Here is a 13,910-nt window from a genome sequence, read left to right as displayed (position 1 = left end):
ATCTTTACATTTGGAAGAGTTTTTAATGTTTTTCAAAATACACTCAGGGGTAGTAGAAGCAAAATGAACTCTCGAGCCTGGAAAATAGGGCAGAATTTCTTTTGTTCAGTCATTTTACCCACACTGCTTCACAAACAGAATTATGCAACTCTTCAGTAAACTATGCAGTCATATTAGTGGTACCAAGAGATGTGCACCTACAAGACTGTAGTAACGTATGTGGTCTATATATATATGTGTATATATATATTTTTTTTTTTTTTAATATGTGTGCATGTGTGTATGCATGTGACTTCAAGATTTTTATTGTTAAAAGGGGCCTCAAAAGCTTACAGTCAGTAGGAACTAGTCCCAAACTTAGATACTTCATCTCAGAAATGTGTCAGAAGTAATATCCTTAACACAGAATTCCTTTTATTCCTATGTTAGCAGCCTTGCAAAATATAATATGTAATAAATTAATTGATAGATTCTGCTATTTGATTTCAAATGCTAAAGTAAAAATGGTGGATGGTAATCTATTAAAGACTTGTTATTTCATTTAATTTTGTCAGGCACAGTATTTTATATAAATCTAGAGAGTGTTTTGCAATATATTCTGTCACTTGGAGCCCTTGCTGGAATACTTCCCTATTTCACTCGGCTGTCAACACTTCACTGAAATGCAGACAGGAAATTTTCAAGGTCACAGATTAGTGAAGTGAGAATTAACAAGGCTCTGCTAGAAAGTCATAATGAGATGAATCCTTTATGCTACCAGAGATTATTGGAATTGGGATTTATGAAGCATTTTCCATACTAATCATGCTACTTAGACTCTATCTCCGGAGACTTTTATTACAGTGCATGTTTTATATTTACATTTCCATTAAGTCTGAGAGGATGGTCTCTGTGAGAGATGTAGGGACTTATACACAATGGTTATCAACATTTCTAGCATTGCCTCTGTTCTCTGTGATATGCTGATGAGAAAAATTAGCATTCAGTAAATCTTACTTTATCTACATAATGTAATGTAAGTTACTGTGCATTTTCCTTTGGGTTTGTAAGTTAGTGTGTATTTTCCTTAGGGTTGGATACTTATGGGTAGCTTATTTGTTACTTGCCTTATTGTTTTATTTCCTGTGTGTTAGTTTCTGCATCCCTTTCAATGTCAGGGCATCTGTCTCATTGAAAATCCATGGCGTGGTTGACAGTCTGAGATTGCAGGGAAAGACCTGAGGCCTTGAAAATACTCACCCACAAAGCCTTTTTCCTATGGCTTGAATATATTCTCTACCTCTACCTGTCACCGTCAGATTTTGACTTAGAAAACAACTCCAAGTGATAAACTTCTGCTACCTAAGGGCTTGCAGTGTCACAAATCAAACTACTATATCCTGAGGGGGAAACATCCTATAAGTGCAACAGATATTGTACCAGGATTTAAAAGAGCTTCCCAGAAACTGGAAAAAGAGACAATATAGTAAGTTTAATGAACAAAGCCCCAGGGAGAAGACAAAGGCAGGCGGGGAGATAAACATGCATGCACAAGCACAAACAAAAAGCAGAGGTGAAATCTTGACAGGTAGATGTTCCTGACTTCAACAGGGCCAGTTTCACCCCAAATGGATAGGCAAGTTTTCAAAAATCCCCCATACATTCTGTGTGTGTTTTTCAGTTTTTATTTAGACCGGAAGTGAATGACAGGTATTAACTGAGCACAGGGAGATGTTTTTCCCCTGCTTTTCCCCTGTTTTTCACCTGTTTGATTTCTGGCTGGCAGGAGGAGTGCTGCTCCACTGCACTGAGCTGCTGCTGTGGCCATCACATCTGTAGGTCATGCTTTGGGTCTTGGGCATCAGGAGGGTTTCAAATATGAAACTTCCTCATACTTACTGCATGCTCTCAGCCAGGAGAAGGAACAAAATGAGTATTTTTGGACTGCTCCCAGAAGAGCTCCCTACCACTGTTCATTTGTTGACGGTTAACATACATAATCTTTGCATCTAATAAGGGCATGAGGTGCCAGGACAGACTCTTAACAAACTGGACATCAAGACTGCCTGTACAGTTTTGAGCTAGGGCATTGTAATATATCCTTATGAGGCCCTTTTATTAAGTTTTCGACAGGCCCTCTGCTGCATTCAGTGAATGAGTGATTATTATTTCTTTTTGTTATCCCCATTTGATGTGGCCCTATGCCATATTTGGGGTATGGTGTTCAGAGCATGCAATGAATAAAGAACTGTTCATTTCCAAATGGGCATTTTTAAACATGTTCCCCTTAGCATCAATGTACAAAGATTAAAGCCAAAATTATCCATTTTCAGTGTCTGTCTTGAGACATGGAGGGACTGGTTTTTCAGAGGACTGTTTATAGCCTTCTCTGTGGAAAGCAGAACCAAGAGATGCTTAGAATTCAGCACTAGTGTGGATCTGGCTTCATTTCTCACATTAGATACTCAAAAAATATATCATGTAAAAATAGTGATCACTTGTGAAAAGCTTATTCTAGGTGATAATGCCAGGGTTGTATAAAATATTTGCAGCAGAAACAGAAAAAGAACAGTGTTTTACAAAGTACCTTCAGCTCTGTCTCTTTTCTGCTGGTAAACCACTCCTCCTGGCACCCTGCACACCTCTTCAGCAGTCCTTCCACAGTCCACATCACCAGCACTGTGTGCAGTTTTATGGCACACATCTCTAGGATAAGGTAAATCTGGAAGAGGATGAGGGACAGCACCATAGATGGGGAGTGCTGCTGGAACCCCCAGGTTTAGCAGTTTGGGTTGCATTACCCCCTGCAGTAACGTTGCTTTCTCTTGTCACCTGTTACGTGATAAGTGAAATCCCATACCCTTTACTTAGGCATGATTCCAACAAAGTATTTCTGCTCAGGAAACCATGGTTGTGTTGCCTGGGCCATGTATTTATGTGTTGGTGAATGCCATATTTAGTTGCTTCTGCAAGTCCCCTGTGGTTTGGGAGAGGCTGGAAGGTGTTCTGACTTCCTCTTGTCTTCGCACCACTCTTTTTGGAGTCCACTACTGGTACTGCTCCAGATCTTTCCAACACTTTAAGTACTTTGGGTACCATTGGCATTTGCTTGCATCCTCTTTAAGATGTGAGGGAAGAGGCCCCACACTCAGCCAGTTTTCAGCTGATGCTGTTCTCCCTCTTTCATCCACACACAAGCAAAGAGGTTGATGGGGCACATGGAGACAAGAAGAGTGTCCAGCTGACTTTAGTAACAACAGTGAGCTGTGGAAGTCATGAGGCAGGACAGCCTTAATTCTAGAGGAATTAAGAAAATGCTTGAGTATAAGGGCTAAAAGGAGTGCAGAAATTAGAGGAGCTCCTAGAGACCTGAGACTGGCATGCCTTTAGTGCAGTGAGACTCCTAGGTCTGTTGCTCACACTCAAGTCAGTGGATATGTCTCCACTGCCAGCAAAAGCCATCTCTAGGGCACCCTGAAGCCGTGGGACCCGCAGACCATGGTCTGCATGGCCCTTGTATCACTTTGAGCAGACCTGAAGGCAGTCTTGTGACAGTGTGGGGGACAGAGTATGCTGTCCCTCCCACTATCCCAAGAAGCCCACTCCTCTCTCAGCCTTCACAGCCACAGGCCATGGAAGTTTTGGGAGGAAAAAAGGTCTGAATCTGGCACCACCAATTCTTTTACCACAAATAGCTCTTTTTATTGCTGTGCATAGCAAATTAAAATGATGCTGAGATATGGTGGGAGATAAACCTCTGGTAATTTATAATTTGCTAGGAATAACTCAACATTAAAGACTTGTAATCACAGTTCATTGAAATATATGAAAATCCTTTCAGTTGAAGAAAAAAGCTTCTCCTATGACATGGTGCAACTCTCCAGGTGGGAGATTGGACACAGCGATGCAGAAAGAGATTGCGCTGGCTGGCAACACAGGAGCAATTGAGGACACAGTTTTTTTCCAGTTTTAAAATGGTGCATGCTCAGCTCCAGCTGGCACCCTGAGTGAATGAACGGATGGAAGAGCTGTGCTTCCAGATCCATAGCTCACTTCATCTCAGTAAACGGGATTTAAAATGTAGTGCAGTGTGGTAGAGAAATAGATGAGTTGTCGTAGCTGTGTTATGGATGTAAGTAGAGGGGTAATCAGTAATTGGAGTTTTAAACATGGGGGAAAATGGTATAATTGTTGGAACAGTACTATTTTACCAAGAGTGTAGAGTTCAGAATACCAATTGAACTTAGGCAAGTCGCAGCTTTAATGTGACCGTCCCTGGGGAGCAGTGGCCTGGTTTTGGCCTGTGGTGGTGCTTTTTAAACAAGTAAGTGTGGTCAGACTTAAACTTCATACAGAGCATGAAAATGGGCTTTAATCTTTCAGGGCTGTCTTCTTTTTGCAAGTAGCTCCTGGACAGCAGAGTGCAAGTGAGCCCAGGAATGAGTGTCCTGGCTCCAGGGAGCCCACAGCCATCTTCACCAAGGGGCTGGCATGAAGAAGAGAATGAAGAGAAAGACATTTCTGCCAGGCTAGGAGGGCTGAGAAGCAACCAGGACAGTCTGAAGCAATTCACATTCCTCTCCTGGCCGTGGCAGGAAGGTAACCCACAGTTTAGGAATTAAGCTCTTCACAAATACGGGTAAATTTATTTCCACTCTTGTCCTGAATGGCAGGATGGCATTATCCCCATTTTACACAGGCAGAGCTGAGGCACAGTGAGATTAGGGTTATATGGTCCATTTAATATGGTTGTCCATGTTGCAATGCCTTTGGCTCAGTTACAGAGCTTAGTCAAATATATTTGCAACATTTCTATGGTCTCACTGGCTACAGATACAGCCCTGCATGCTTATTTTTGTTGCAAATCACAGCAAAAATGTGTATTTGGCATCCAAATAGCAAGAAAAATGCTCCCACTTCTGCAAAAAATGATGACCTATTCAAAATTTGGATTGAATGGGGACCTCAAATGCATTTTTTTTCATATTCATAGAATATGAAAAAGGCACAAGCAGAGTTAGAAGTCAGTTAAACATGTGTGCTAGACCACTTTCCTCCCTTGCAGTCTTTCCTGTCGTTCACTCGACATCCAAATGTCATTTGCAACAAATTGCAGAGCCTTCTTCATTAGGCAGCCTTGATTAGGTGGAGTACAGACATCTGCATAGCAGGAGTGAAAGCAGCAATGGATTAACATGGGGCTTTACTTCTGCTCAGAGCAACAGAGACCTTTGCATGTTTAGCAAAACTTAGAAAATAGGTTAACCCAGATCTTTTGAGGAAGTTTGATTAAGTCGGTAGTAACAACCCTAAGTCCATCCTTCTCTGTAAAGCAGATTCATACCAACAACTATGGATATCTATCATTGTCCTTCATTATCAGAAGATGCAGAATATGAGCAGTGGCCTGAAAAGATCTCAAGTGAGTGGACACGGCGCACTTTTCGTTGTAACAGGCCAGTGGCACCGGGCTCGTCTGGCCCAGTGTGTTGGATGATCAAGCTAAATGCTCCAAATTGCTTCATTTTCCAAAAACATAATCAGCATCATGAAGACAAGGATGAATCCTGAATTTTAAGCACCAACGAATATACTAAGCAGGTTGATCAGATAATGCAAAGACCAGATAAAAGGTTCTGTGGATAAGAAGCAGGTAGTGACTAAGAAGAGAGATATTTAAAGACTAATTCATTTGTGCACATGACATATTGAGGTCACTTTACATTTTCATCTCCTACCTTCCATTCATATCTGCATCCATTTATGCCTTTAAAGCAACTGTGCCTTTTCTTAACCTCTTATCTATCAGAGATTTTCTCCCAAATCTGAATGCCTGTTTTGGACAATTATTGAGTAACTGCTGCAAGGTTTTTTTCAGAGCTCTTTTATGTTTTATTGTTTTGACTCTGCATTTTCTGTCCAGAGAACAGCTGACAGCTCTCTCTCCTAGGAATTTCCATAATTTTTTTCAGAAGGGGAATGGAAGGTTTTTTAGGTTTTGTGCTTAATATGTGAAAGGGGATAATTTATAAATCTTGTTCTAAATCGTAGGAACAAGATCATGGGTTTTGAGCTTTGAGTTTGCTCTGGACAGGTACGCAGTATGCTAAGATACTTCTTTAGTGGTCAGAAAGTAACTTTTCTACACCAGACTTTTAGTGGAAAATTAATCAGCAAGCCAAATAGGAATTTCATATCACATTTCATAGATTTTGATTTTGACCATTAAAAATATTTGGTGCAAAGCAGTCACTTGTATCCCATAAACAATCCAAGAGGGAGATGAATTATACATTAGAACCTTGCTACATGGTGTCCAGATATACTCAATTATCTATCTATCATCTATCTATCATTAGTTATATCTTTGTTATTCACTGCAATAATAAATACATTATTATGTTACATTACTTTATATTGAGAATGTAGAAAGGCCATGTAGGAAAAAAATATAACAAACATTTTTAACACCTTCAGATTTTTGTTGCAAATTGCACTAACCATCTGCAGCTAATTATAGGAACTTGACTTCTCCCCCAAGCACAGCTTTTACATCATACATTTAATCTGTTTAATTAGTAGTTTAGATAATAAATCGGTTTTCTATCAGTCTGTTTTGTCATTGCTGATGAAATTATTGTAATGTTGGACTTAGCAAGTAAAGAAACTCTGTTATTTTACCTTATGTTTTAAGAGCTCTTCCATATTTGTGTTCCATACCAGATGTCGCAGTAATTATTATCTGCAGACAGGAATGCCAACTCTGCTCTCAATGTAAAGCTTTTCTAAAAGTATTATGCACTGAATGGTGCAAACTACTGTTATGCTCCAGTGTATTAATACTTTGAAATTTCTTCTTGTCTTAAGAACTCCTCACAACTATGATTGTGAAACTGAAAACTGAAATTTTCAGAATTAATCAGATCTGGAGATCAAATGTTAGCTGCCTTCCTACTTAGCCTAGCTAATTAACATGTTTGGGTTGTAAGAGTTTTGTTGTTTGTTTTTTTTTTTTAATGGAAATATGGTTTTTTCACTTTCATTTGCTCTGTAGGCAAAAAAAAAAAATCAAAACCAAAAACCACTAATTCAAAATTACAGCAATTTTATTTTTTCTTCTAAAAGTAAGGAAAATTTGGTCCTCACTCTTTTGTTCAAGTAAGAATACCTTCAGGAAATAAAATTTTACATGGGTTTTTTTATTTCTTTGAAAGCCAAACCCTTTCAAACTTTCAGCCTCTGTTAGCACTTGTAAATGATCTTTTTAGTCAGAAAGAAACTTGAGGCTCTTCTCACTTCAGCTGAGGAGGAAGAAGAACAGACCATGGGTAGTTTTGTGGAGTGTGCCTGTTATTTCACAATTAGCTCATCTGTTCAGTTCTGCTGCTTATGTTGGGGAGTAGGGGAAGTTTGAATGAAGGCAAAATGTGAGGAAATAGTCGTTGTCTGGCATGTTAGAGGAGCCCTGCTGAACAGTGTTAGTATGACGGGTTTCCATAGAAGACAGGACAGTAAGATATAGTGATCTGGCTTTAGCAGCCTAGTTCCAACAATTTTCTGCTTTTCAATTTCTTCTAAATCATTATGGAGCAATTAAAGCAATAAATTACAGACATTTGAGGAGCAATATATTCCAGTGCCGTGATTCTACATATGCGAGGCAACTACCTAAAGGAAAAAATGCAAACTGCTAAGATTTGTAAAAACCCTTTATTCTTATTTCATTGAAGCCAAATTAGTATTCAACTTGATCAGGAAAGACTTCAGGATCAAGACAGCTTTGTAAGTAATTTTGTGCAGGAGTTTTTAAGAAACCAGAATGATAGACTTTATTTATAGCCTAGCTAATTTTCTAGAAATTAAACGGAAGTAGCAGCCAGTTTGCCCAAGTGTATGAGTAATTTGGGAAAAATATACCTGCATTTACACAGTCTCAGAAGATTCATACCAAGATTTTTTTCATTTTGACACTCAGTAAAGCCTCAAATCATGTTATTACTTAGTCAAAAGATAAAAAAGTTTATTATTGTTAGGATTTGGTGAGGAAGTTCACAAAACCAGCAGTATGGATGGATTATGCCCCTTCAGATGTTTGGGTTTATGTAACTGATAAGACTGCTGGGTCTATGGAGGATGTGTTCTAGTAAAATTAGGATCTTGGAGATAGGACATATATTTTTCATTAAGAAATGTGCAAAGTGTTGTTCAGAGTTCAAACTGAGCCCTTGTCATAGCACAGAGAGATCTGTGTGACCGAATTAATTTTATCCAGACTTGTCTCTTATTGATTTTAGCTGGAATTAATAGCAATATTTGAAGTTTCACAATGGTAAAACAATATATTATAGATAAGTTACAGCAGTCATGGACTACTGAAAGTGGAGGAATTGGAGGGTGTGTTCTAATGAGATTGACATTATATTTTAGTCTGCTGTTAATGGTGGGGTTCACAAGCATTTGTGTTATTACTGAAACCAGACCAGTAATTATTTGCTGACCAATTCCACAGGGTGATGTCACTGATCACCAGGTTTAGTTACCATATAGAAAAATTACTGGCAAAAAGTAGCCTGAAAAATAATTGATTTTCTATTACACTGCATGTAAGTGTTGTTTCTATTGCAAAATTTCAGCAAGACAAAAGCAGTATACGAGTAACACTGGGATCACAGTTTCTGAAGCTGGTCTGGAGCAGTGCTGGCATTGCAGGGGTCTAACATGAACTGCACATTACTGGGTGACACTCAAACACTTCCAGCCATTGTCAACCCAGACTGCAAGGCAAGAGGGACTGGCACCAGCTCTATTCATAGCTGCATGACAGAGCAGTAGGGTTTTTTTCTGGGAGTTTTTTTTTGAGGTAGTTAGGGAATCACTTCATTTATATCAAGGTCAAAATGAAGTCACATCAGGCTGTCCACTGAAAGCTGAAGTCAGAGTACTGCTGGGTGCAGATGAGCTATCTCTATCTGAATTGTTTAGGCTGATCCAGACACTCTACTTTTTCTCCTTTCTTCCTTTACTCATTTTTTTTCCTAAAAGAAACACATCATTGCTTTAAGTGCATTAGATCCTCAGAAGTGACTTGTGATATTATGGATACCAACAGAATTAACTGTCTTGAACAGAAGAATTTTTTAGACACAAAATATCATGTTTTATCTAAGTTATAAACCTTTGAAATGAAAGTGTTTTCTTAAAAAGCATATAATCTGGTAGTAGCACTATATCTGCCTCTGTAGCAAGAACTAGAGCTACAATTAAAAACACTTGTTATTTGAAGTGATGTCAGACTTCCGTAGTACCGATTATAAAAGCAAGCAAGACATTTTTACATATTGTCTCAGAGTTTGTCAATTGGAAAACTGAAATACCATGAATGCAAGGGTTGGTGTGGACAAAGATGTGTAAAATTAAAACCAAATATATAATGTGCAGTGACTATTCAAAAGAGTTTGAATGCCTATGTGGGTACTTATATACATGTGTATTGTCTTTGCATAGATACTCACACATACAGAAGATACTGTAGTGCTTCAAATTTCCTTCCATCTATAAAACTAATTGCAAATTATTTCTTTTTGTTCTTCTCACAGCTGAATTTTTATTCCTCTTGTGGGGTGTTTATCTCTGCTATGCAGTGCGGACAGTCCCATCAGCATTTCATGAGCCACGTTATATGGCTGTTGCAGTTCACAATGAGCTCATTATCTCTGCTATATTCCATACAATTAGGCAAGTGATCTGTAGATCTAGTAATTAACCATTTATCTTTCAGGTTTCGAATGGTGCAACTTAGAGTGGATGAATGGGATAGGATGAATAATAAAAGGTCTTATAAATATTTGTTTTTGCAAATTAAGCGCTTTCTAAACTTAAAACTATTTCCATGGGATCCAAGAATATGAAATTTTATAATTAGGGTTTTTTTCAGTATAGTTAGTGGTATTTTCTTAGATCAAAGTTCAGTATATATGATAAATTAGGTATAGCAATACCACTGTCTGTCTTCAATCATCTACATACCATTCACTGTTTTGTATCCCTAGAAAAACAGCAGGTAAGAATGTTGGTCTGTATGAACTTTGCTGATGTGTAACAGATTGGTGAGCTGCAGCTATATGTTAAGATTGTTGTACTGGTTTGGGCATGAAGCATAGTGTTTTATATGCTGACATAAAAAAATTGTTACACATATGATACTACATCAGTAATATAAAGCCCATGTCTCTTCTAAAGTCTGTAATGAGCTCTGCATTTTACACTTTTAAATTATTTGGTTAGTAACAAATAAATAAGGGTCTTTGCTAGAGCTACATGAAAATTTGCTAAATCTGGTTTTCCTACAGAGTACCCTGTAAAAATGAATTGGTCCTAGAAAATGCAAAAGAGGAAGATAATATGAGTTTCATCTCATCCTGTAAAAACTCTTTAGACTTTCTTCTGACATTCTCACACCTTCTCTTGCCTCCTAACAGATTTTATCTACTAAGATTTTTTTTTTTTACATTACTTCATTGACAGTCTTCAAATACTCTTCTCTGTTCCTTGGTCTGTCTTGGCACTAACATTTCTCCTTGTCTTCTTGATTTTTGCTTTCATGGTTTTTTCTGAGTAAACAGCAGCAAAGCAAATCCTTAATCTCTTCTCTCTTCCTGGTGTTCTTTTATCATTGTTATACAGCTCACTGCATTTTTCAGGTGTGCCATTTTTTTCCTTCCCCTTCTCCTAACCCTGTATTTCAACATCCACATACACTCAAAATCTATACTCCTTAACACAAACATCTGCAAAGTTATTGTTTAAATCTTTATTTGATGGCAGCATTTTCCTTGTCATTCCTGATAAATGTAAAATTCACTTAAAATACTTTTGAGTTTATTATTATCAATGTGATGGCTTCTCAGGCAAATTTTCCCCCATTAATTTATATCCCTAAACTGTGTTGAGCCATATCAGAAGATACAGTTCAGAGGTATTTTTGTAGGCTGCAAGTTTCTTTTAACAATAGAGCAGGAGGCAAGTAACCTTGGATGAAAGAAAGGGGAAAAGGGGAAAATGTGGCATTTTAATACATTCCTTATGAAGGAGACACAAAGGGATTAAGTCTTTCAGTTTGCTTTATTGATAATCCTGTACCTGCAGCCTAAGGTCTGCTGATCTTATTCTTCCTTCTTTTCTTTCTTTCTTTCTTTCTTTCTTTTTTTTTTTTTAATGTACATTTTGTATTGATTCTTCCCCATCTGTCTGATATTTGCTGGTTTGTTGAAGAAATATTATATAGTGTTTATAGATAAGATTGAAACAAATGTACATGATCCCTCCTGAGATTATGTCCATTTCTCATTTCTGCATGCTCAACTCTTAATCCATTTCCTTTCTTTTTTTCTTCTATCTTCCCTGCCAAGTTCTGGATGCAACTGAAAGGGAGGAAATGTAAAACTTAGATTTATATGACATAATGACATACCTGAATTGTCATGAAGTTGAAAGTACTGGAGCCTTGAAGGACACCTGCAAGGCAGCCATCCAGTCTGAAAACTCCCAAAGCTCATGGAAGATTAATGTGAGCACTAAATAAAACCTTGAACTATTTGCATTTTGTTTTTCTTTGAAAATATTCCCATTTCAGAAACAGAGGATTCTGGATTATCTTCAGATCATCATAGTATTAAATTCCTGCATTGCTCTTTTTCTTATATTACTGAGAAACCCAAAATTTATATGGAAAAAATCTCATTCAAATAGAAATCCTATCTTTGCTAGGGCTGAATGGCTACTACAAATGTGATTTCGCATCCAGAGGCATGGTATGGCACGGATACCTTAATCGGTCAAGGTCTCCAGCATAAAGCAAGCAAAAAAGCCTTCACAGAATCTGAGGATTGAGGTTAAGCAAATGCAGTGGCCAGCAGGATGTGGGTGCTTTCTGCCATCTGTCTGATGGATCTGGCAGCTGCTGGCTCCATTGCAGGTTCAGCAAATCCCCGTTGGGGCAGCCACACAGCACCTGGCTGGCCACAGGGGCCAGTGCAGGTCCAACACACACAGCCTGGTCCTGTTTCTCCTCTGCTGCTGGGCCTGGACTGACACTTCGGGTCTTCCCAGGGGCCACCCACACAATGCCTGAGCTTTGTTCATCAACTGCACATGCACACATGCACCATGCAGAGAGTGGTATCACACATAGCAAGGATTTAAATGAGGAGATGGGAGATATGTCAGGTACAGAGCTCAGTGACAACTTGCTTACATGTCACTAGACATTTTATCCCCCCCTTCTTTCCATGCTTGTTTTTCCCTCAGCTACCTTATCCTCTATCTGTCCCAGACCTTGTCTTCCAGATAAACAATCCACCCTCATTATTTTTTTCCTATTGGCGACAGTTTTCCTGCATCTCCAGTTTGGCATTTGTGATGCCATTATCTAGGTAATCACAATCTTATCTGCTGTTGCTGATGTAGTTACATCAGTGCCACTGACCTTGCAAGGTCCCTCAAAGGTCCTTCAACTACCTGTGAAGTTTGGCCATCTTTCAAATGACTCCCTATTAACCACCTATGAAATCTTGCCATCCCTTACAGCATTGTCTGTAACATTTGTTCACTTTTTGCTCTGTTATTTGTTACATCCATCAGTTTTTCATGTCATCTTCATCAGAGGAGTTGTGTTCAGTTTGCTAAATCTCCGGCCCGAGCCTCCTCATATTCTCTCACACCCCAAAGCAACAGGAACTCTCTAGGAATTGCTTAATTGGGATATTTTGTTGTGTTCATAAAACATTGCATTTATGAAGTATTAAACAAGTAATTATGACTGTATTATTACAGCATGTAAGCCAGTGTTTCATGCCAGACTATTTCTGTTAACAAAAGCTTCTTCAAAATGTGCATCTGTGAACTTGGATAAGTTGCAAATGTCATTTCTAGCTGAATGATTTTTGTTAACCTGGAAATTGCAAGCCAGCAGTACATCCGCTCATCCGTTGCGCTGCTTACTGCTGCTGTCTTTGGGAGCTCACTAAAGCAGACAAGCCAAGCATGCCTCAGCTTTAACTGCACTGCTTCTTCTACCACTCCTTTAAAAAGCTCAGCAAGGAACTGTTTTGTTTGACAAGTTCAGCCACTCATTTCCAAGCATTCACAGGCTCTTGGATCCCACAGCAGTGAGCTGGGCGGTCCTGCTATAAAGACCATTTCTCTGCTCCCTGCTAAAATGCATTTCAGTTCACTTCTTCCTTGGATGGCTTATCAGCTGTACTCAATAGCTGTGATCTGTGGACATCCTGTGTTTATAAAGTGCACTGCAATTCATCATAGTACATGTGCTTAACCTAAAACCATCCCTTCAGCTCCTTAATGTATGTAAGCTGCCATAACTCAGGCAAAGAAACTGTGACATTTTACACAAAACAAAAAGACAGCTCAATAGAGTGAGAAATATGGAATAAGCAGTATAATTTAAGGTCTGTTGTTTCTTTTTATATTTTGGTTCGTTGATTTTTTTCAGAGTTTTTTTTTTTTAATTTTAGCATATAAGAAAAGTGTGTGGATGTAATTTTTAGTCTGTATGAAAACAGTACAGAACAAAATCAGTTGTGTTTGGCCATTCAGTGAAAAGAAACCTAAGGAGTACTAAAGATATTAAGTCTAATGCACTGGCGAAATGCAGTGAACTGCAACCCTGAATTCTACTTTCAGATTCATTCTTTCTTCAAGACTTCAGTCTGACTGGATGCTGATGCTGTTCTTTGCACACACACATTTGACTGTGACAGTCACTGTTGGGCTACTTCTGATCCCTAAGGTATTTGAGTCTGCTGTCTCTTTTCTTTTGCCAAGTCTGAGGAAGATAAATGTTGTCATGCAGAAGCTTTTCTGTGTAAACCTAGCAGCAACTGATAGAAAAGGAGGATGTAATATTTGGCTAC

General features: G+C 38.5%; 1 protein-coding gene across 1 annotated transcript in view; it reads left to right on the top strand.

The window, feature by feature from the left end:
• GPR158 (G protein-coupled receptor 158) overlaps positions 1–13,910 on the top strand; it is a 184,029-nt gene that overhangs the window by 161,729 nt on the left and 8,390 nt on the right. Inside the window, exons 8-9 of the mRNA XM_038126816.1 lie at positions 9,576–9,714; positions 13,681–13,786. Coding sequence (XP_037982744.1) covers positions 9,576–9,714; positions 13,681–13,786 — 245 coding nt within the window. The remainder of the gene's footprint in view (positions 1–9,575; positions 9,715–13,680; positions 13,787–13,910) is intronic.

Source organism: Motacilla alba, chromosome 2 (genome assembly GCF_015832195.1).
Source record: "Motacilla alba alba isolate MOTALB_02 chromosome 2, Motacilla_alba_V1.0_pri, whole genome shotgun sequence".
Classification (NCBI taxonomy): Eukaryota; Metazoa; Chordata; class Aves; order Passeriformes; family Motacillidae; genus Motacilla; species Motacilla alba.
Note: the sequence above shows the minus strand (reverse complement) of the source record. Positions and strands in the feature narration are given on the sequence as shown.